The following is a 25,412-nucleotide window of genomic DNA, read 5'->3' as shown; positions in this document are numbered from 1 at the left end:
ATTTTCTCTGTTCCATTGGACTTGGGCCCAATATGTCTCCTCTTTGGTTTTCCAGAACCACGGATTAAAAAAAACTCAAAACCTAAAAAACTTTTCAACCTATTGACATTCGCTTCAAGGAACATAGTTCTATTATTCTGGATCAAAGCCATGGCTCCGACTAAAAAATCTTGGCTCAATCTCATAATGGACTGTATGCCCATGGAATACATCATGTGTTTGACTCATTCGACAGTGGATGCTTTCCACAGGACCTGGGAACCTTACTTCAAATATTTAGCCCTACCTGTCCAAGCTATCATACTTCAAATGTTTATAATGGGGATGTGTTATTATTAAGTATATGCTGGCGTTCTCCCATGATTCTGTGGGGCTTGGTTGCGGTGGCGGGGGTGCTTTCTGAGACACTATGTCTATATGTGTCTCTGAGTTCCTTCTTTGTAAAAAACTTTCATTCTTTGTAAAAAACGTATTGCTTTATTAAAAAAAACAAAAAAAAGATTTTCTACCCAGGTTTAGTCACCATGGAGGAGAAGCTGAATTCATTAAAAAGTTTTGTCAAGAAACAATAAATAATACAAAAATTCTGTCATAAGTAAGGCTGGGTGACTATACGATCTTGATGATCAAGATAAAATTTTGCACAATCTTGGGGATCAGCTCTGGGCATTTGTCATATTCATGATAAAAAATAGAATAAATTAGCATATTTTGTATGTATTTACATTACTTTTAAATGGAGGCCAGCTGCCAAGTTTAACCGAACGTCATCCCGCATATTGATAGCGGCTCGCTGATCCCAATTAATTGAATAAAATATCACAGAACCTAGAGCAAGCAAACAAGAGTGTGATCGTATGACTGCAGTGTGTTCGTCGCGCACTTGAGAGAAGCGCAAACACAAGGGAATGAGAGGGACAGAAAATGTGTGTATTTGTATAACACTGTGTGTGTTATGCACTGTGTGCAAAATAAGAATCAGATTTCAGTGCGGCCGGGCTTTTATTTGACTTCTCAAGGACCGTTATCAGTTCAAGTGGCCCAAAAAAATGGAATACAGATGCAACACACGCAGCACTATGTGATGTGGTTCACTGTATAAAGCTAGCAAAGAGTGATAGCAATATTCATGTTTTTTTATGTTAATACTTTATAGTTCATTTTCTGAAGTGTCTTGGGTGTAAGTATGGCAATATAAGATAAAATTGTGTCAAAAATTGCTAAAAAATATAGGAAAGCACATTGTGATCCAGCCCAGTCATAAGAATTAGAAACATGTGAGAGTTCTACAGTTAAGAGGCAACTCAGGCCAATTCTGCTTCAATCTGCGAAATTCAGTCAGAGCTGAGGGGCGAAACACAACACAGACGATAACAGATGTAAATACGCCCCCGTCCCCAACCACTCTCAGTAACTGACAGCCGGTTACACATCAGAGATGTTGAAAGAAGTGTAAATATGAGCGGTAACATTTATTCTGACTAAATTCCCTCATTTACTGTACGTCCCACGAGAGGGGCACGGATAATACACTTCAACCCGCCGGTTCCTTTCAAGCTCAAATCAAAACCGGACTGAATTCCTTCAGGAAGGAGCGTCATGCTGACATATGCACACAAATGAAACTGAGCTGAGACTGAGTGTGTATGCCTTTGATATTCTGTAATCTGCTGCCGCATTGCTCTGGACAACTTTAAACTGGTTACTGGCAACGTAACACCATTTGTTCCCGCTAGAACCCCACCGGACAGACAGACACTGGGCCGAAAGGAAGAAGCCAGAAACCAAGAGGCTTTCCACTGTGACACTACAGTTGGCCATTCAAGTGTGTTGTGAAATGAAGGGGACTGACTGCCAAATATTTGACAAAGATTTCCCTAGACATAACTGAGACATGTAGACAAGCACAATCAAAATGACATCGCAATCTGTACCCAACCCTTTAACTGTTTAGCAGGAGACAAAGACCTTTTCTACATACATTGGAATAATTTAAGAATGTGACAGTTTGACGCCTGCCAACACTTATTCAATCAAATACAAATGAAAAAAGCCATAAGGGTTAAAAAAAATTCATTCAATGAAATTCATTTCATTTCAAAGTTGCAATAATGCAACATTCATCTGAAAAACTTGCAAACCACAGCATACTGCTAATTATCAGTATACTGATTAGTAGCACTATTTTCACGATGAGCAGTTTTCAATGCCACTAAATGAAAAGGGAATAAAAAAAGAAAATGAGCCATTAATTAAAACATTTTTTTCATTCTGTACAGATCATTTTTGGATGTGTTCGGTTGCCACAAGACAAGGCATTGCAACATAAAAAAATCTGAAAGAATTTAGTCCTGTAGGATGAATGCCATTATTAATTTCAAAATTGAGACAGTTCACCCCCCCACTGCAAACACTGCAATTTATTAAAAGCAGGACTCACTGCAGCAGGAATTGTTTCCCCTATTTTTCTCCTTGATTTGTGTTACTGCATTACATGTTTTTGCTTTAATAAAAAAAAACACTGTCCTTGGCATTCAGCATTATTTCAATGAATCAATAATGCTTAAAGCATAACATTTTTTTTTACAATATTTGTGAATAATTATGAGAGAATTTCATAGATTCAAAAACAATTTCAGACAGTCTGTAAAATAATTACATTTGAAACAGAATGTCTCTGCCTCAGTGTTGTGCCCAGTAGAGGGAGGGCTTTGTGATGCCCAGGTGCCACTGGGCTTATGTAGCTGGTACCTATTTGCCTGATTTATTGGGTCCTGATCACTGACACTGACTAACCTTGCCAATAAGTGATCGGGACCCTTTATAAGTGTGCATGCAGGACATACAGGTTGTTTCCACATTAATGCTGCATGATGGTGAGTTCACTCGCTGATTCAAATGCTAGTTTGTGTTCTGTATGTTTTAGCAATCGTGCCTTTTTGTTTCATTTATTAAAGGTTCTCATTTCTTTCTCAATGTCAAGCGGTTGCCTCTCCTCAATCCTTCACCCGTGTGGCATGACACAGAATCAGAAAAATGTTCTATATAAAAACTTAACTTTGAGAAACTGTATCCTAAAAAAAAAACAGTTTCCAGCGGGCCTTATCACCACATCTAATGGCAATTAGACTTTAACATATCAACCCATCAGTTGAGACAGAAAAAAGGGCGATGGGTAATCCAGTAGGATCCAAGCTCTGCTTAGCTGGCTGTATCTCCCGCCTCTCCAGCCGTTTCGCCAGCGTCAGGCCGACTGACAGCTTGACATGCAGCTGTCACAATGGGGTCGAGCTTATCTCTCTGAAGCTATAACCTGATAGGAATACAGTCTGATGGAGCAGAGCTCCCACCGGCACTGGCCACTAACAGCCAGGGCTGTTCGTGTCCCCGTAGTCCCTCAGACGTTTTTTTTTTAATTATTTATTCCCTACAAAGCCAAGGTCAAATCAGGCAAGGGATGGCATCTTGCCTCTGTGCATAGGAAGCCTCATTATTGTTTGCTGAATGTTATGTTTACATTAACATTAAATCATTAATGTGATGGGATCTTATCTTATAATGAGCGACAGTAATTAAGGCTCAGCCTCTCTGCTAAGGGGTTAAGTGTGTTGCTCAGGGACACAGTGCCACCAGCAGGGGTTCACACTTTTTGCAAATCAGACGTGTGATAGACAGGATTTTTTGACTGCCAGACTATATAACAAAAAAAGGTGCCAAAACAGCTCCGAGGCTCCTTATCACGTTCTCCAGTCTCTGCTTATCTACCAGAGGTTGGTAAACAACCTGAAGAGTCTCAGTTAGATGTTAGATGCCACCTGAGCAACTCATTGTCACTGATTCTCCAGTAACTGTAATTTTGTACACATTTATTATTAGATGTTCCCTCACGATGGTGGTGAACACGCTGTCTTAACAGTTGCACTGTTACCTTCTGTGCTGATATACTTGTGTCTGTACTGTATTGTGTTCTCCTTATCACCAGGGGTCAGTGGATGCAAACCTCATCTGAATATGCGGACCTGCTCATACAACAGTTACCTTATTGTGTCCTTGAGCAAGACAACTAACCCTGAATGTCTCCAGGGGAAGTGTCCCTGTAAATACTGATTGCAATTGTTAAATACAAATAGTGAATCTTCCCAATGGAAATATAAGCCCTATTTCTAAAAGAGAAAAAAACATTTCAGTCATATAACACATAAAAAGGTACCAATTCTGTGAAGTCCCTAATATTTACCATTCCCAGATATCGTGGACCTGCTTTTCTATAATAGCTTAAATATCACTTTAAACCAACTTTTAAAATTTTTTCTGGTCAGAGAAACTGACAATTAACAAATATTAAGAAACTAGGTGAATAAAAGCACATTAAGAACAGACTAAAAATAATTACTATGTTCATACTGTTTCTTAAAAATCCCCCTTAATATGTACAAGGTAAAGTATGGTAATCCTTAAAGCTCTATGAAATACTTTGCAAGAACATCTTCTGCAGAGAGAATATAAAGCGTTTAGGTATTACGTGAAAAAACTTTCAATTTTATCAGACCCAGTTAATTACAGTTTTATGCAATTTTAATGCATTACACACCTGAAAGTACGAATACAGAACCTTAAATGACAGCCAGTCAAAATAAAACCTTAACCTTGTTATCAGACTGAACACCCAATTTTCCTTTTCCACTGTAAAAAGGTTGTGAAAGGTGTCCCCCAGTAGAACATTAGCACTTTATTCTGGTAGATGGGGTTACTCCTGCAGTGTGGAGGCATTCTGCACTCGGCGAACGACATCGGGGTGGGGGATAAAGTCGCCGCGCTAAAGCCCAGTGGAAAAAACTCATGACGGGAGTCTTCCTTCTAGAGCTTATGGATCAAGACCACCGACTGCTTTAGGCATTGATGATACAAAACATTCAGTATTAATCACGCTAAAATCCGCTAAGTAGCCAGTAAATTCAGACCAGCGCTGGTAATCTAGGATATTAATGTCAATAAGTCTATTGTTTCAAACCGACAAATCTTTGTAATTGGTGAAATCATGTGATATACAGCCAGGCCTTAACCGAGCTTATTCAGCTTCAAGCGCTCAGCAGTGTGCGCAGTCACATGAACCTCTTTGCCTTCTAAAGCTTAGAAATCTTGACTTTTCAACGGTGTCCGCCAGCCTAACCGTATGGTAAATCCATCAATGTCGCTAGATTCAGCATTTTTGTTCTAATAATGAAACACCAATAAAGTCATCCAAATGCATCTGTATAAAAAGGGTAACAACCGCACCTTCCTCAGCAGCAAACAATCACACTAACTCTTCAAAATTGGCAAACATTTCAGAAACAAAGGGGTCTTCACTCTTTGTAGTAAACAGCAGGACTTAATTTCCATACTTCAGAACCCATAAGGCTGAATGATGCAGAAAGAAATTTTGCTTTGAACTGGTGCATGGGCCAAAAGAAGGGGCTGAGGGATAATTGTCCATGGTCTCAGGAGAGTAAACGATATGCAGCAAGAACGGCGTTGCATGTGATACAGGATGTGAATTGTGAACTGAGCGTCCTACTAGGGATTTAAAATTAATCATATGTAAAATGCATGAAGTGTTGCAGTTCCCTTAGCATTGGGCTCAAAATGGCTTGTTTGTGCCACCCCCATGCACTCAGATGAACAAATTCTGCACAATAAATTACATACCGCACATGCAGAGTTGTCAGGGCAGGCGACTGTAATTTCGTTGCCGTGAGCAGGTGACAGAAATATGGATGAGGCCTTAATATTCAGCTTCTAATCATGTTCATTAGCTTGGTCAGCATAGGACCTGACTTCCAATTGGTTGGACAAGAAAATAAACTTTAACATTCTAGATATCGACAGTATACAGCTCCTCTTTATTATTCAGTGTCTGTGTTTTATTAATGTAGTAATGATATGGAATAATGGCTCGGGAATAAGAAATCCTTGGAGCTTTAGATGATTCAATTCAACAACAGCCAGAATAGTCAGTAAAATAACAGGAACCGTCACCTTGATGACCAAGTCGAATCGTTGGTAGACATCCCTGCTGATGGGCTTCAGTAGGTTGAGCTCGGCCGTGGTCCGATTCAGGGAAAAATAGCTGGCGTACGACTCCGGCTTACCTACACACACAAAAGATTTTTATTTTGCATGTTTTTGCAACAAAATCCTAAGAATTAAACTGCATTAAATGAACTAGAGCAGTGATAGTAACCTAGTGGGTAACACACTCGCCTATGAACCAGAAGACCCAGGTTCAAACCCCACTTACTACCATTGTGCCCCTGAACTAGACACTTAACCCTGAGTGTCTCAGGAATGCTGTCCCTGTAACTACTGATTGTAAGTCACTGTGGATGGGCATCTGATAAATGCCATACAAGTAAATGGAAAAGAATGGCTTAGCAATGCGCCTTAAAATACATGGAGCTTTTACAAGACCAAAAATAAATATCCCACATTATTATTATTTTTTTTGATGTTGAAGTGGCTTTCAATGCTTTGGAAGACAAAGGAAGAAAAAGTACAACCATGAAAACAAGAACTTAAAGTCGGTATTAGCGGTACTTGAACTACAATATGTAGGAGGAAGGGGAAGCTGGTAATGGCTGCCATCATTTTAAGTATCGCTCTTACTGGGTCGATGCTGGCTGAGGTGGTTTGGACAGAATCACAATCATGTCATATTTTTTGTACACGTAAACATCCCTCTCGAATGTGGACACATTATCGAAAGTATAGTGTAAACACACACACACACACACACACACACACACACACACACACATATATATATATATAAAATTTTACATATACAAATGTAAATTTTTCCTCCTTAATGCAACGGTTGGATTTCATTGGCCCCTCTCAGTGTGAGAGACTCATACAATGCAGTATGGCTAAGCATGTCTAGAAGCCGCACTCACATTTCTGAGATTCTAACCCGGAAAAAATGTCTGCACTGTGTGTGAAAGATGTGTGGAAAAGATGCGTTCTTGTACTCGTTTGCTCTTTTATGGCGCCGCAATAATTGAAATTTGAAACATGGAATGAGCATGGAATCGCATGCTGGATTGCAGATTTTTTGTTTTCCTTCACGCAACTAATGGATCAAGGGTTGCGAGTGCGATCGCCGAACACTTTCACACTGCACACGATGCGTGCTCGAAAGATATAAAGAACAGACCAACCGTTCAGCCAGAATTGCGACGAGCAGCAAATGCAGATCGTGCACAGACACCCGTCTGCTGAAGTGTCACGAGGAAGCGCAGGCTAGTTCGATTTTACATGTGCAAAGTGAACTTGAGCTCTTTTTAGCTCTTTAGCCTTAACTTTAACTGGCACACGGTGAAAAAAAAAACCGAAATGTGTCTTCTGAATTTAACCCTTGGTGAGCAGTGGGCAGCTATGACAGGCGCCCGGGGAGCAGTGTGTGGGGACGGTGTTTAAATCTATAAGTACTTTTAAAACTAGTAACAATGCCATCCCAATAAAAGGACCCTCAGTGCCTTGTTGATATAAATCCTTTTTGCACACACTTTGACCACTGCTTTGGCATGAGAACTTTCCTTTTTTCATCCGCCACTGGCAGTCATTTACAGTTACATTTAAGGCATTTGGCAGACGCCCCTTATCCAGAGCGACTTTCAAGTTACCATCGATGAAGTGATCAGTTCTGGTTCATTAGGACCCTCAAGTTCGACAATAAGAAGTTTACAAGTTCATCTAAATATTCTCTAAAGAGGAAGGTCTTGAGCTGCTGTTTGAAAGTGCTCAGTGACTGAGCTGTTCTGGCCTCAAGGGGATGTTACGTAGAGGTAGACCAGCTAGACCAGCTAGAAGGGAGTCACCATCTTCCTTAAATGATGTCACATGCTTTACTACGGTGACAGCAGGAGGCGTGACTGTGCTACTATTCTTCAAATGAATTCTTTGAATTGGTCATGTTTGATACAACGCTGAGTAATCGGAGGCACCAGGTGGTCCCGGTACCAAGGGACGGGGGTGGGCTTGCTGGCACTGGCATGTTTCAGCCCCTGGTTTTTCCCCGCCAGGGCTCATCTCCTGTCTCGGTGGGCGGTCCCCTCTGCCGCTGAGGACCCGCGCAGAGGGAACAGTGACAGAGTGGAGAAGACGGCTAACCTGACAGACACCTACCGATGAGGATGGAGTAGAGGATCCCTGGGCGCTCGGTGGGCGGCTGGATGTTCCGATCTTGATCCACTGCCTGAATGGGAGGGGTGACGTTCACCGGGTTCGCTTTGCTCTGGGGAGAAAAGAAAAAAAAAAAAACAGAGGGAGAAAGATGGGTGTCTTTTTTAGATGGCGCTACAGGCTTCATCACCGTTACAAAGTTAATAAGAGCGGAACAGAGAAATTGGGCCTGTCGGTACACGTCTCTGGCACCTTTGCCTCGTTTCATTTGGGGAGCAGGGGGAGCACCCCCTGCTGCGAGAGGCGAACACATGCAAAATTCATGGCGAAGCGAGAAGAAAAACAGGCCACGCGTCACATTCATTTATTTCTCTTTCACACTTGTCGAGAAATACCGGGAAATGAACATCGAGGACGTGGCGAGCGTCGCCGCTGTTGCGGGAGTTGAGGGACAAGCACGCCGTTCCGCCGGCCCCTGGGACGCATTTTGTCGTTTACGTGCTTCTTCAGGCTGGTGCTTCATCCCTCATTCCGTAAGCCTGACGGAGGAGTAAATCTCTCCCCTCCGTGCCTGCTCTTCTGCATGGACGTGCAGAATTACAAATGCCGACCCAGCCTCTAATCTCGGGTCCTGCGAATACAGAGTCCCATCCATAATTCAGAGGGTCTTTCGACGAAAAAAAAAAGAAAGAAAAAATTGACACCGTTAAAGTGGCAGGGAAGCCCCGCCTCTAAATCCCCGACCCCAGACAGATGCACCTGGCATGGGGGACCATATGCCAGCCCGGGTGGCCGGTGACAGAAACCATGACGAGCTTAGGCAGAGGACAGGGGACGCTAAGCCGACGCGTGTCAAGCAATTAGCTCAGTTCAGCAGAAGGGACACCTGTTTGACTCTGCGCTAGAAAAATAATTCGTTTTTTTCATACGCTTCGGAAATGAGCCGGCGAACGACGGCGGCGCATGATATTACTGCACTAGTGAAAGAGAGAAGAAAAAAAAAACACAGTTAACGTTTTGCCTGCTGAAGCGAATTAAAAGACGAGCTCTTTCCTGGAGCAGTTCGCAGTAAGTGCGACGCGGCCCGTCAATCTGAGCGTTTATTTTGAGGAACGCGTTCCCCCTGTAGGCGCAGGGAGGGGCTCATATTTCACAATAAGGGTGTACGGGGGAGTTGGTGGAGGTCTCACGTAGGCTGGCGGGCCAATCGGCGCGGTGTAGAGAGCACTTGGTGGAATCGCATCCCACACAGAACGGTGCCGGCTCTTCAGGCGCCCGCGAACCTTGCACACAAGCAAAAACCGAACCTGCAGCCGATGTCCTCTCATCGTTTTTTGCAATGTAAATGATTACAGTCATTTCACATTTATAAATTTACATTTGAATTCATCCATCTTCCTTATATGTTAAACATTGTATTATAGTAGCGCAATGTAGGAATTGGAAATAGAGGGAACTCATGGTAAGGTGTCTAATGTAAGGCCTTTCAAGGCCACGGACTAATGCTTTTTGCTCTGGAATGGAGGGTAATGAAATCAAATTGCCTGTCAGCTCGACAAACAGCACGTGGCTTCATTTGGGCAGAGCGGTTTTCTGGTGACCCTGCTTGTGGCGTGCTCATGTGATGTAAAGTAAAATGTAAAGCTTTAGTAAGCTTTGAGCGATTTTTGACAGGCACCGTGTGCTGGAATCGACTGGAAGCGCCGTTCGAATCGACAGTGTTTAGAATTGAGCTGACAAGACTGAGCTGAGAGGGGGTTATTACCACATTCTAGATGATTTACTGATAATTAGCTGCCTGCTTCGAGAGCGCTACTAAGATATCACGTGTGTTCAAAATCTCCCCCGACAAAGATCAGAAAGGAGCAACAACCCGCCCGACCCGTGGTAGACGTGCCCTGAAGACGCGGTGGAGTTTACCAGAAGGGTAAGTGCCACATTTGGCACAAGCGTAACACTATGCATCACCCTGAGAGCGCTACCCAACTGTGAAGCAAAGCGTTGGCAGCGCAAAGTTATGAAGACGTCTCTGCACCGCTCCAGGCCCTGCAAACGGAAGTGTATTTGTGCTTCAACGAGATTCATCTTCTCAGGAAGTTACAGTAAAAGGTCTTTGTTAAAAATGAGGTACGGACTAGTTTCAATACATACCAGACAGGACGTGGCCCCAGGGCGAGTGTGGAATGTGGATCTACAGTTGGGTTTGGCTCTGGAGAGTAGGTCTGGGCGATGTGGCAAAAAGAAACGTTCCTGATGTACTTGCCCATATCGAGCAATTCGATTTTTTAGTCGATTTTTATCACAAATTTTCTCTGATATTGCCAGACTGAAATCATTGATAGTTTGTTAACATTTAAAGCCAATGCTATGTGTGAGTTGGTTCCGTATTCCAGCACCAAAAAGTTGCAAAAAGTTGCAAAACTTGCCCACACTGATGAGAACAGGTGGCCAAAGTCGATCACTGCTACGTCACTCTGAAAGGTGGGAACTGGCGAGAACCGTCCCAGCATTTCTATTGATATTGCCCGCGATTACATCACAAACCAAACCTACTACACAAAGCAAAAACAGTGGGAAGCATTCCTTTCAAAAGCGGATCAAACAACTAAAGATTGGAATTCAATTCCCAATACATTTACACAACCTTATCCAGAGCGACTTACAGTCAGTAGTTACAGGGACAGTCCCCCCCCCTGGAGACACTCAGGGTTAAGTGTCTTGCTCAGGGACACAATGGTAGTAAGTGGGATTTGAACCTGGGTCTAGTGGTTCATAGGCGAGTGTGCTACACACCACCCATACCACTACCACCCCTATAGGTGCCAATAGGTTGCATCCCAGTAACAACCAACCAGTAAAGGTCCAGGGATGGAAGCAACAGCCAAACTTCATCAAAGAAAGCTTTGACGGTATTGACTAAAGATTCTTCATCAAAGGCCTTCGCTGCGTGACACCATCGAGCCTCCCGCTTCAAAAAAAAAAAAAAAAAAAATACTAATAATCCTGTTACATGGCATTTATGTAAAGGAGTCCGCTCCTTCGCCTCCGCCACCTACAGACTATGCGCCGGCCGGGTAAAGGTTACGACGGCACCTCCGTGGCTAATAAGCGGTATTTGAGCAGAGGCGTCTGCCAGAGATCGACCTCCCTGGGTGGAGTTGTAATCCCTGTCCCCGGAAAATTACAGCGCCAGCGCCGCCCGCTGTAAATGAAGACGCCTCGCGGAGGCCTGGCTGAAGAGATTAGCAGCGATGCCCTCTCAATCAGACAATATCTACAGTTGCCATGGCAGCGCACTCATGAGAGGCCAGACTAATGTCACATAATGTCTAATAATGCCGGGAGGCAAATGCGCAAGCAAGGGGTCTTACGTTCACCAAGACCCCTTGTGCCCGCACCAAATCCATCTAACTAGCGTTAAGGTTACATTCTGATGGAATTATGATGGAAACAGGCGTGCAAGAACAGCAAAGCTGACTCAAGTCGGTCTTGCCAACTTTTTCTTAAAAAAAAAAGGAGCCCTGGGATTAAATCTCAGTTTTTTCTTCCTTAAGATTTCTACAAATAGTCCAAAGACATGAAAAACATAAACACTGGCAATAATGCCTCTTTGTGTTTGTGTGTTGTGAGCGTGTAGCCTCGGTAGGGCTCCACAATGAATCGAATTTTAATCACGATCACGAATTTGGCTGCCACGATTAATTTAGGATGATCGTCGACAATATTAACATTTGAATAGCGGGCTCTGCTTGTAGTAGGGTGGTAGTAGCCTAGTGGGTAACACACTCGCCTATGAAACAGAAGACCCAGGTTCAAATCCCACTTACTACCATTGTGTCCCTGAGCAGGACACTTAACCCTAAGTTGCTCCAGGGGGGGGCTGTCCCTGTAACTACTGATTGTATTTCACTCTGGATAAGGGCGTCTGCTGCAAATGTAAATGTAAAATGCTGCATATCAAATCAAGCACTTTCTCGAGCCGACCACCAGGAGGCGTACAAAAGCATAGACTGTACGAGCGGCAACTTCTTGGCTCGGGCTCGAAGCCCTTTCAACCACTCAGACGGTATGAGCGAGAATGCCGGGTCATGCCGCGTGTGGCTTCAGTAACGAGCGACCAAAGAATCGATGCAGAACATTTTATAAGTAAGATTTTATTTTATCCACGTGTATGTTACGAAGTTTTGTATTTGATAAATAACGTTATTCACGTTACAGACCAGAGCATCTGTCTTCCCACATCCAGAGCTGCTGGATGTAGGCCTGTAGTATGTTTCGGTTCTTTGTAGTATGTGCCTATCTGCATAGGTTTTTTTTTTTTGTTCGCACATTATCATTGCACTCTGCAATTGCAATTTATGAACACATATAAAAATGTGTTTTACCTAAAATAATGAATAATCGTGATTACAACTGTGATAAAAAAAATTAGCGTTGTTATCAATTTGGCCATAATTGTGCAGCCCTAATCCTCGGATAAATGTATGAATTGATGGGTTCAATGAATTCTATCTGTTGTGACAATGCATAAGTGGCAGATTATGTGAAGACGTATATTTTTGCTTTTAATTAATTTCTTTTATGGTAATTATCTTGCTTGCACAGCTTGTACGGTACATTGATTTTCGGGTTGTATTCCTTTTATCCGATTTCAGATGTTTAAAACTAATCCTATTACAGTTTTTTTTTTTTTTTTTACAATAGGCCATTTAAGACTCACTGACTCGATTTAATGAATTAGGATTATTATAATTCTTACAGTAACATTTACCAATAAAAATGAAAACCTAAAATAAGAGTGGAGATCGGTGATTGTGTTTCCCACACTGCCCTGTGTCTTGGGTGACAGGACTCTGAACAGGAAAAGGGCTAAGGCAAGTTGTGGTAAGTTGGATCAGCATTTTATGGCTGATTTTAAGAAATCCTGCTCTCCGCGTAGGGAGGGAGACCGTAAAACACCACCCATCACGCACCACTCCACCTTTCTGATGCTATCTCTCCACAGTAATACACACAGAGAGCAGCATCTTCACCGGAACAATTCTCACCCAGGAGGAGGAGGTAATGAGCTCCATCACGCTCCTTCAAGGCCGACTGATATTGTTTCTCGCGTCTTTCCCTTCACCTGTGAGGCAAGTGTGAAGGCAGCCTGGTTCATCAGCTGTGTTATTATGCTGCTGAATAGAAAATGAAGGCCCATTGCTGGTGTTAAGCATCAATTTGGGGATTGTGGGGACCAAAAACAATGCATTCTCACAGCCGGCTACGAAACCTAATTCGCCAAGCCAGAAAGTTCAACGTATTAAAATGTTGACTGAACTTCAGTTAATCGAACACAATGAACCTATCTTCACCCCAGGCATCCTGGTGAAACTTCTGATTCTCCACCTGGCTTTGAGCTTAAAATTGAAAACCTTAAGTGCACAAGTACAACGTTTTTCTAGAGCCCTGGCAGGGTAAATGGAGTTGACATGCGGAGTTGAGAACATGTGAGCACATTTACATTTACAGCATTTATCAGACACCCTTATGCAGAGCGACTTACAATCAGTGGTTACAGGGACAGTCCCCCAGAGCTATTTTAGGGTTAAGTGTCTTGCTCAGGGACAAAATGGTAGTAAGTGGGGTTTCAACCTGTGATTTTGTGGTCTTCTGGTTCATAGGCGAGTGTGTTACCCACTAGGTGTAATACCTCTCATGCACATACATCCAATACATGGTGTACATCACAACATCAAATGATGGAAAATATGCCGGAGGAATGGTGGCCATCCCTCCAGTAAAGTAATAAGAGGTTTTGCAGTATCAAATGGATCACATCACATTCTATGGACATAGCTCTCTGTAAGTGCTGCTCGGGGTATGTCAGGGTGTGGCTGCTCCTGCAGTGACCGACATTTCTGAAGTGAAGTGATCGTCCCTTGTGATACACAGCAGCACAGCACACGGTGCACACAGTGAAATGTGTCCTCTGCATTTAACCCATCACCCTGAGTGAGCAGTGGGCAGCCATGGCAGGCGCCCGGGGAGCAGTGTGTGGGGACAGTTCTTTGCTCAGTGGCACCTCAGTGGCACCTCAGTGACACCTTGGCGGATCGGGATTCGAACCGGCAACCTTCTGATTACGGGGCCCCGCTTCCTTAACCACTAGTCCACCACTGCCGGTTTTACCACACCCACCACCACAGCAGCCTGCTCCAGTGGGACGGCAACATAAGGCCGCCACAGCCGGGCTTGGATCGGACATTGCACACAGCCTTCAGCAGACCCCCACCCCTGCTCAACCTGAGAAGCAACTTCCTGTTTGCCACATCCAAGGGCGCTGCTCTTGCTACAGGAGCTCCTCTCCAACACGCCCATGCTCCCGCGGCGGCCAACTTTCGGCGGTATTGATGTGGACCCCCACACCAGATAAACAACTGTCCAAAAACGGCAGTCCGATGGGTCCGATTAAAACCCGTGCTGCATTGTTTTCACGACAGCACTGCCAAATGTCCTGGGGGTTAAAACTGAAGGGTTACATAACCAGTTATCTTATTGGTAAGATTATAATATCCAAGTGTAATATCCAATTATTTCCAATTAAACCAAGCGTAATAAAAACACAATTAAAACTGATCATATATGGTATTACCTGCCACTCAGTCATTAATTAGACAGCAATCATTGTAAAGAAAAGACAGAAGTCCCAAACAGTTGAACCCCCCCTAAAATTCCAGACAGACACGGCAGCTTCGTATTTTCAGCTCTACTCCTTCATCAGTGGAAAAGCTCGTTTCTTTCCCCTCTCCCGGCGCTGTGCAGCGACGCCTTTAAAACCGGCGGGGTAGCCGCGGATAGAGAGCGTTACCCTCTTTGTATTAGTAGCAGGGTGAGTGTGAATCAGGGGAACGTGCCAAAAGATCCCCCTCCCCTTTTTTTTTTTTTTTTTGCGGGGTGGGATTTGTGCTCGTCTCATTTTGACGCCTCGCCTCTGAGGGGACCATTTTATCTGCTGCCCTGGGGTGAGGGGAAATAATGCTGTCAATTCGGAATGAGAGGCTAATGGAAGGGTCGGGTGAGTATTTATGTATTTATCAGAGTGATGAGACGATGGAGAGAATAAGAGCGAAGACCCGGGGACGAGAAGCGTTCACTATCATGTATTATCCAGGGCACCCTGCTAGCTGGCAGCACAAATTGGGAGTCGAACTCGTACTTAAAGGAACTGATGAGCCAACGTCTGTGACACTTGGAAAAAGAGGTATAAAACAGAAAGAGGCGTGGCACAATAGAGCTTAAAAGAATGAACAGTTTCTAATTTATTAACACCAGTAAATTACTATGGCAGTTACATGTATGTTACAGAAAAACCCACAATAAAAGAAAGGAGAAAGGATAGAGAAAGATAGAGAACAGACTTGAGCCAAGCTACTGAGAGGTCACCTGATCCAGGAGAAAAACAGGTAGAGGGAAAGGCCCAGAAAGTGCAGAGCAAACTCCCCAGTTCCTGTTGGAAAGGAAAAAGGAGTGCCCGGAGACCACGAGGGAAAATTCTTTCATACATTTGATTACCAGGAAGTTGCCACAGACCAATCAGAATTTGTTATTTCTGCCCTGTCACGCCCTTGGCGACAAAGCGGGGGACCCCAAACAATGGCTTTTACACCTCTTGCTCAGGGGAAGGCCGTTTGACAAAGCTATGGAGAAGACGGAGGTGATGAACCTCTACGCAAGACAAAACTGCAGAATGTCTTGGACTTGTGACTTCCCATCTTACAGACTTTAGCTTCGCACGTCTGAGTAAACATGATTTAAGAAAAACGTGTTGGGGGCCCGTGGAAAAGTGACACCGCAGAGTTGCCGAGATGAACTGAGAACGGGTGCACACCTCATTTCAAGGCTGGGAGATGCCATTGTGTCGTGTAATGCACCGTGGCCTGTCAACAACACATCTGCCGGGGTCCGTGCAGCGACGTGACAACAGACGTTTCATGACGCTTGCATCACCTAAATCCCTCTGACAGTTCAGTCCTGCCAAATACCGGTGCGCTTTTTATCCACTGAGCGATGATCTGTGTTAAAAAGACTGCTAACGCTTCCTATCAAAGTCCCTTTTATAATGATGTACGACCATGTGGGTGTGCTCGTAGTTACTGCACCGCAGACTTTATAATGCCACATATAGTAAGCTGTTATGCTACATCAATTTCATTAAGCTATACACTGTTCAAAAGTTTAGGGCCATTTGAAACTTTGCTTGTTTCTCCATGAAAGAATAAAAAAACATCAAAAAGACAGGAAAAAAAAATACAAAAATAATAATGAAAATTATTGACAAAGGCTGAAATAATTATTTAGCCATGCTAATTCACTCAATTCAATACTAGTGTGAAGGACAGTTTTATTGCTTTTGTAATGACTAAAATGGTTTTCTATACTAAAATAACTGGCCGCCCACTGTTCACTAAGGGTGATGGGTTAAATGCAGGGTGTGCTGTGCTACGCTGAGTATCACAATGACAAAAAAAACATCACGTTCACTTGGGTTAATGAACAGCAGGAGATATTCCATCATTAACAGACATTTCCAGCTACCAGAGTCATTTGGAACATTTCTTTTTCATGTCTGGACTGGAGTTTTCACCCATTTGATGTCTATGAACAAAACAATTGTTCCCAATCAAAAACGAGGACATTTCTAAATGACCCTAAACCTTTGTTTACAGTAGTGTATGTATTTGTGTGTGTGTGTGTGTGTATCTGTCATTTCTCCTCTGTCTTATAACCCAGAAATATCCTCCTTATGTTGAGGGGTGTTGAACCAAAAGACCGTAAGGGATATTTATATGCATTTATTTCTGACACTACAAAGAGCTATCTCAGTTTCTCCCAAAATGTCATATGGTTCTCACCCCTCGATATAGTATAATAACAACATAACATTATGACCAGACAAATTGAAAATCATTCATTACCTCCTTGCAATGGCATGTGTCTGTAGGTGGGATATCTGATACAGCAGGACATTTCGTCCTTGAAGCTGATGTGTTAGAAGCAGTCATGGGCAAGGTGTCCAACTGTGACGTCTAGACAGATGGGCCAAAGCATCTCCAGGTCAGCAGCTCTAGGATGCTGCTATGCAGTGGTCAGGACCTAGCAAAAGTGGTCCAAAAAAGGTAAACTGGTGAACCACTGACAGGCTCATGGATACGAGGCTGGCTTGTGTATCAGATCCAGTAGATCCAGAAGGTTTGTTAGGTTGGTTACTGCTAAGCAAATAACCACAAGTGCAGATTATCAGAAACTCTCAAGAAAGTTAATTGGCTAACCTCTACTTCTATATCAAAGGTTATTGATTAATTCTAATAAGCATGGCCTGCACAGATGACACTAATAATCGCTGCGAGGCAACGGCAAAAAAAGGAGCCAGACATTAAGAGCCCCAAGTGTTTCCTGATGGCACGTTGTAAAGAGCGTCATAAAAACGGAAAAATACTCTCCCCCCAATGTGGGCCTGATTTCAAGGCTCTCTCGCTTGGCGCCTATGCGTGCCACATGTGAATTAGCAACACTCTTGATGAATCAGTGCCACTGCTCAAGACACTGAAGACACTGAGTAAAAATAATTACATGTGATTCATCTCTCTCGTAATGCTCGTATTTCTGCGCTCGTCTCAATTTGCCATTTACCTCTGTCGCTGTCTGGCTGCATATGGAATACCAGCCCATTTATTAAATGGACAAAATCAATAGCGCCGGGAAGAGCCTCCTCAGTCTTATCTTCCTGGGGATGAATCATGGCGAGACAAGACAACAACAGTCGTATTACGTGTGACAAGTCCCTATGCTATCATGCAGAGTCAGCCCTTCCACTTGGAGGGAGGAAGTTCAAAAGTTTATATTTCATTTTCTTGTGGTGAATCAGAAACAGACCTTGACAACGTTGCTTTTTCCTCAAAAATCGAGCATGATCTTTGTCTTGCACAATGTTTATGGCCATGAACAACCAAACAAGCTTTTCACTTATACAGTACAGGCCAAAAGTTTCTCATTCAACATGTTTTCTTTATCTTCATGACCATTAACATTGGTAGATTCTCACTGAAGGCATCAAAAATATGAATGAACACATGTGGAGTTATGTACTTAACAAAAAGTGGAGACCTGACCTCCACAGTCACCGGACCTGAACCCAATCGAGATGGTTTGGGGTGAGCTGGACAGTAGAGTGAATGCAAAGGGGACAACAAGAAACTAGAATATAAAACATGTTTTCAGTTATTTCACCTTTTTTGTCAAGTACATAACTCCACATGTGTTCATTCATAGTTTTGTGAAAATCTACTAATGTAAATAGTCATGAAAATAAAGAAAACACAATGAATGAGAAGGTGTGTCCAAACTTTTGGCCTGTACTGTATATACTTAGTTCACACTAAATATAAATGTAAATGACAATAAGATTTGCTCTAAATCCAACATGAATTAAAACTATGACCTTTAAAAACGATGGCCTATTTCATCGTCCAACTAAGAAACCAATGTGTGTTTCCATGACAATAAAATTTGTTCTGTCCACCCAAAAATATATAGCTAATAGGTAGGTTTTGGTAGGTTTTTCACTCCATCCAACATTAGCCAATCATTCATTCATATTGCTGACCAACGTGCATCACCATGACAACCCTTTTACTTCCAGCTTGTGCTAAGTAACAAAGGCAGCAATGTGCTCAGCTTTGCTATGAATCCAACATAAACTAGGATTCGTCGTGTGATTATTTTTTTCATTTATTATACTACAATGATGTGTGCCTCCATGGTGACCAGTAAAGTTTTGCTTTATCCTGTTACTGTTGTCCATCAAAAAGAATTATATGAATCCGTTTAATGTAAATTACTGCTATTGACCAAGGGTGGTAGGAGCCTAGTGGGTAACACACTCGCCTATGAACCAGAACACCCAGGTTCAAATCCCAGGGCAGTGGTGGCCTAGTGGTTAAGGAAGCGGCCCCGTTACCAGAAGGTTGCCGGTTCGAATCCCGGTCCGCCAAGGTGCCACTGAGGAGCCACTGAGCAGAGGACAAATTTCACTGTGTGCACCATGTGCTGTGCTTCTGTGTATCACATGTGACAATCACTTCACTTCACTTACTACCATCTGTCCCTGTGCAAGACACTTAACCCTAAGTTGCTCTAGGGAGACTGTCCTTGTAAGTACTGAAAAATGCTGTAAATGTTGAGTCATAAAGATTACTTCATAATAATAAATAAAAAAAAAAAAAAAAAAAAAAAGCTTGGACAAGAACACAGCACAAAAGAGTGACTTATATTAGGGAGAGCACAAACAGTATCATGAGAGCAAAGCATGGTTAGGCACCAATAAAAAAGCATCAAAGGTCATCCTGGAATGTTGGTAAAGCAACACTTACAACCCTCTAGCTCTTATACTTCCATACATTCAGCTGCATTATGTGGTTCTCAATCAATCAGTACAATCAGTAAGGCAAAAATGAGAAGAATTTTACACCTAAAGATACTGGTCTCTACGATGGTCAGAAATCACTGTGATTGGTTTGTATTTGTGTGTATATGCAAAATCACGCATATTTGTTTTCAACCAGATAATGTTGAAGTCATTAGTCAGGAACAAAATACTATATAAAAAAAATGAATTAACATTAAATAGTTCTGGAAGTCTTCCATCATCCTACCTTCTGACCCACCCTTTTCAGTGTAGGCCAGAATGGTATAATGCGCATCCATTGGAAAAAAAAATTAATGTTCTATATCCAGTAGAATTCTTATATGATATAAAGCACTGGTCCTGTTTTTTAAATGTCCATCATGCAGAACGTGAGGTCCAGTCTTAGGGCCCTTTCAACATGACACACTTAACCCTCGCTCGCTGGCTGTTGGGACGCGTTCATTCATCACTCCCTCTGACACATGCAATTTAACCTTGGGCTCCGCGTTTCTGCAGCACGCCAGCGCCCGAACCTGAAAAGAGCGGAGCCGCGTGTGCAGGCGCAACCACACCGCCGCCGCACAGCTGACTTCATTCGGGCACAACAGTCGTCTGGCACTCAGCAACTATGCCAGCACAGATCAAGACGTGCCCAGATGAAAACATTTCCTTCCCCATCGTCTGCTATTGACCAAGCGCTGATAGCCTTGCATGCTCTAGGGATCCACTGAGCCGACAAGCTGGCAGCGCCGCCACAGCATCGGTCAGAATTTACAACCAGCGGTCAACCCAAAGTAAAAAGTGACAACATCACAACTCCTTACAGACCATTTGTTCCTATTATATGATTACATTAGATGAATCCTTTACGTTTGTGTCTTATTGCATGTGTAGACAGGAAAATACAGGAAGTACAAGAGTTGGAGACAGGGTCAACTGGTAGACGAGAATTTCCAATCGTGTCTTAAGATTTCCGTCTGCGTCTGAGATCAAAGCTCTTGCAAACACTTGACTTTCTAACCTCTGCTTCTTTTCAGTCTCATCGATTTGTATCCAGTGTGCTGTCCACAATCCTCAAGTCAGTCCGGTGGCACCAAAAAAGGAATGAATGCCTCCGCATAACCATACATGGTGCAAAATAGCTTTTCTTCAATACAGATATAAGAGCTGGCTGTGTTGTCTGTGGGAAAAATAAAAAAGCTGTATCCACGATTTGAGACGACGAAAAACGGCAATAATGAGAGCAGCACTGCACCAAACCAATCGCATGGCCGAAATGAAAAGAGAATTAAACGTTGGACATTTTTATTGCAACGTTCGATTTGCGCCGTGCACATCCTTCATCGGTGTCTTTCGCTGTTTAAGTGTAGAGTAGAACCTTGACCAACACAGAGGCTTCATTCACAGCCCTTGCGCACATGTCAGTAAATAGCGGTGATCTTCGAGAATGCCCCCCCATCCAAAGCGTTTCCTCCACATTAATACCACAGAACGAAGTAACATCGGTGGTATTGTGTGAAACCAAAGAAACTGGTTGCGAGAGCAACAAGCCCTTCAAACCGCTTTGGATCCTGAGCGTGTCACTGACGTTTAATTAGTCAAGCGGCATCAAATATTAATCCTGCCTCTGCACCATGACAGCAGACGCACAAAGCCGACGCTCCCCAACACCCCAGCGCCCTGAGAATGTATCGCAACCATGGCGACCGTGATTTCAGGTGCCCATTATATACGTTTTCCCTGGGACAGCATGACAGGGAGATTCCTTTACCAAAGGATTCTGACGGACGAGGCCACTTACCGGGTCGGTGAGCTCCAGGATGACGGCGCGGTACGTGAGGGGCTTGCAGTCATGGGTGTTCTGGACCAGAGTGCAAGGCAGGAACATGGGCCCAAGGTCATCTCCGTCCAAAACGTCCACGGTCAGGGTGGTGGTGGCGGTCCGGCGGTCATTGGGGTACGGTGCTCGATCCTGCCCGGAATGGGAATCTTTCTATTATCGCGGCAAAAATGCTCAACAAGCACAGCTTTCAGTCCCATTTTAATAACGACGTCGCGCTCAATTATCACATTAACATTCAGCAGTCCTTCCAGGATTTCACCGTTTTTTTTTTTTTTTCTGAGGACTGATGCAGCCAAAAAATATCAGATTTTACCATTAAATGCCTGTCTCGCTTTTAAATTATGGGGAAAAAGTGAAAATTGCTAAATAGTTTGTGGTATCTTGGTTTAGGAAGACGAGATGTAACCACTACAAAGGGGCTAACAATAAAGTAAAGTAAACCCAGTGGAGATAAATATTAATTGCGATACCTGTTTCACCGAAGCCCCATGTCCACTGCAGGGTGGGAGTCCAGCTGCCTTTGCTACATATGCAATGCTTAGCGTATTTAATAGTTTACTAGCCAATTGTTTTCTAATATGCTATTCTAATTGCAGCTTTGAAAAATTAAAATAGCAGTTTTAGAATTTTTAGATTTTTTTGCATAGTAACATTTTCAATCGTAATTCGACTGCAGCTCAAAAGTTAGAAAAACATAAAATCCTAAATCACGTGCAATTTTGAGTGCAACATGACATCCCAGCGAGATGATCTGGCCTCTGTAACAGCATTGGAACCTTATGAAGGTTCCAATGCGCCCACCTATGACTAGTACCTTTCACCTGTTAAATGTTCATCTTGTGACTGCATCATCCTGGATTTAGCGGAGTAGCGGCATAAAAGAACAAAGTCTCGCATTTACACTACCACCTCTGTTACCCTGTTATTAGGAAGTATGGACTACAGTCTTGAATTATCTACCAAATTTTACAGACGCAGTATTAAACATGCTAAGCCCTCCTACAAAGCTTTACTTAACCTGGTTGCGTCTAATGGCTAAAGTCTTCGTCTGCAGGGTAGAGTAATCTTTTGAGCTCCAGGACTCACGTTGGCCTGGATGACGACCAGGTATCTGGTGATCTCCTCATAGTTCAGCCTCTCCCTCAGCACCACCGAGCCGGAGAGGGTGAGCGGGATGTCGAACGTCCTGTTGGCTGTCTGCGGAGGGGTCAGCAAGGAGAAAAATAGGCCAACACTGACACACTCATGAGAAATGAATGGCCTGCCAGCTCTAGCCAGGGGAAACCGTGCTGATGTACGTGCAACTTGGCATCTGTCGCCATGTGATGCAAACGGGATCTTACACGGTTAGAACAGTAAATACCTTGCGGCCAGAAGAGTTCCTGAACTGATCGCTGGCCAAGTTGTGTTCAGACTGTGATCATAAATCCCCCTGTCCTACGATCTGATTTGAGAGCATTTGTTCAGAATAAAGCTGTTCCACTCACTCATTCTGACCAATTGACAGAGACCCGACAAACACCGGTCTAGTTTTTCTCTCTGGGTAATAAATAAAATACAACGTCAAATAACAAGCCCACTGAGAGGAAAAGACATCCCACTTAATCGCTGCTGAAAAAAATATCATCTTCCACCGCTTCCATGACACTCAAGTCAGAAAGTCCTTGTACAAAGAGGACGAGGAACAATCAATAATGACAAAAACGACATGCAAGTTTACCCGTAAAAACACACTTCCTCACGAATACACATAATCACTCATGCAACAGATAAAATCACCTTATTCCATAGATACAATCAGCACTTGAACACGTTCATGCCGTTTCATTGAGTTATCCTGAACGACAGATGCATCTGTACGTTGTTGTCGGTTTTTCCAAAATTGGAAAATCTTAATCGTGAGCAAGGATCTCTGAGAAGCGGTCATTTCCATGTTACTGATTTAAACGGCCCCTGGGCGTTTTCAGGCCGGTGCTCGGCCATAAACGCCGCATTGCTGTTGGAGCAGCACCTAGCAAGTCAGATATCAGGAAGGAGAAGCGGCCACCGGTCGCTCTTCGCAGACTCGAGCAATGCGGCGCGTTATAAATATTACGTTACAAGCCCAACAGTGCTGTTGTTTCCACCGTAGTACGGTGTTTCCACCGTAGGGGGTTACACGCACTGAAGACTGACGGAACTTTCTGTTTTGTGGGCATGGTCAACGCCACAGTCACCGTCCCACCACGTAACTGTTTAATAACTACACCTCATTATTTCGGTTAGCAAACTGAAAAGGCGGAGCCACAGAATCTGGCACGCCTCGCCTTCCTCGCGGTGAGAGTGATTCCGTTGAATGGAATCGCTGTAATAAACCTCTTGTCAATCCCAATTTCAGCGCCGCTCCGATGCTTTGTTTCCATTGGCGTTAATTCGGTCAAAGTTCAACCATGTTTCATGTTGAGTCGCTCTTCAGGCGTGCGTCTCATAGAGAACAATTCGGAGCATAGCGCCGCGTTGGACGTCTTTGGTCTGTGAAGGCCTTTAGTTGACGCAAATCAGTCACAGGTTACACCATCGAGTGAGGTGTGGCTCACCGGGTCGTTCGGGTTGTACTGAATCGTGTACTCGATCTGCCCGTTGGGCCCGTCGTCGATGTCAATGGCGCCATTGTTCCCGGCGAACCCGGAAAAAATGGTGGTGCCGACGGGGGTCAGCTGCAACAGAGAAAGGGAAGTTCTTTAATACACACATATTTATACATGCCCCGGTGTGCTGCAGTGCCATTCACGGTCAAAGCGCGATGCCTCCGTATTTGTGACATTTTAACCGGCAAGATCCCGGTCAAGAGAGATGCTGAAGTGCACCAAACAGCGTGTCCCTCTGATCCTCGCCTCATCTGCCTTGTCAAATAGGGATACCACCTATGCATTATTAATACCTTGAGAAAGATTAGGTGGCTGCCTTAACGTAGAGCCCGTAACTGTGTAAAAAGACAATATCTTATTGTTGGCGCAGACGCGGTGGAGCCGTCAGATCGTGGGCCCATGCATTATTGAGCACTCCGCCGATCCAGGGTTAGCAGCCCGCCTCGCGACGTTCTCGTTCTTCACCCGTCGCGCTCGCGACCGCGTCGTCCCCGTCCCACCACACCCCGGACATGCTTGACTCTGACTTTCAAGTGGGCAGCAGCGAGGCGGTGAAGGCAGGAGGTCACACATTCATTCACGCTCATTCACGCTTATTGTTGGGTGAATACAAAACTTTCATTGTCCTTGTTGGATGTCACCAGCAACAACACTCGCTTACAAGCGGCACGACGTGTTCAATTTATGATGTTTATCAGACGCCCGTATCCAGAGTGACAGGGACAGTCCTCCTGGAGACACTCAGGGTTAAGTGTCTTGCTGAGGGACACAATGGTAGTAAGTGGGGTTTGAACCTGGGACTTTGTTGTCATCTGGTTCATAAGGAAGTGTGGTACTCGCCAGGTTGCTACCGGCACCCCATAATTCCGTGTGTAGAAGTCTTAAAAAAGATCTATGAAGGGAATACCGGTGTTGGACGTGGTGAAAATATTCATTCCAGGCCCAGCTTTACCCTGACTGATTTCGCTTAGGAACTCGCGGCTTGAGCTGAAACGAGCTGCTAATTAGTTAAATCGGGGGGAGCTTGGCACCATCGGAACCGATGGGAATGCCTTGGAGGGCCGTAATTGGCCCTCCAGACGATTTCGGATTGTTACAGACAGACATCTCATCTCTACCAAACACGCGGTCAACCTTTTAACAACTTTCCTTGGGAACTGGTTCTTTCTCACATCTGCTGATGTTAGACTTGCGAGGAATACCCCAAATACAGTAATATCACCCCTCTTCTTCACAGGGAGGGCGGCAGAGGCTCCGGAGTTCTGGAAAAGCTGGCGAGAAACGTACAGCTAGATGGGGGGGGGGGGGGAGTCCTTCGCTCTCTCTGAACCTC

The 25,412-nt window shown here is 43.9% G+C and overlaps 1 protein-coding gene across 10 annotated transcripts in view; it reads right to left on the bottom strand.

The window, feature by feature from the left end:
- pcdh15b (protocadherin-related 15b) overlaps positions 1-25,412 on the bottom strand; it is a 209,906-nt gene that overhangs the window by 93,042 nt on the left and 91,452 nt on the right. For 9 of the 10 annotated variants that reach the window (XM_028964715.1, XM_028964706.1, XM_028964695.1 and 6 more), the window contains 5 exons: positions 24,029-24,148; positions 22,539-22,649; positions 21,411-21,581; positions 8,167-8,275; positions 6,019-6,131 (listed from right to left, as the gene is read on the bottom strand). In XM_028964715.1, coding sequence (XP_028820548.1) covers positions 6,019-6,131; positions 8,167-8,275; positions 21,411-21,581; positions 22,539-22,649; positions 24,029-24,148 — 624 coding nt within the window. Of the gene's footprint in view, positions 1-6,018; positions 6,132-8,166; positions 8,276-17,120; positions 17,299-21,410; positions 21,582-22,538; positions 22,650-24,028; positions 24,149-25,412 lie in introns of those variants that run through there. The other variant, XM_028964748.1, reaches the window with a different exon arrangement.

This window comes from Denticeps clupeoides, chromosome 2 (assembly GCF_900700375.1).
Source record: "Denticeps clupeoides chromosome 2, fDenClu1.1, whole genome shotgun sequence".
NCBI classification, from domain to species: domain Eukaryota; kingdom Metazoa; phylum Chordata; class Actinopteri; order Clupeiformes; family Denticipitidae; genus Denticeps; species Denticeps clupeoides.
This window is presented reverse-complemented; position numbering and strand designations above follow the sequence as displayed.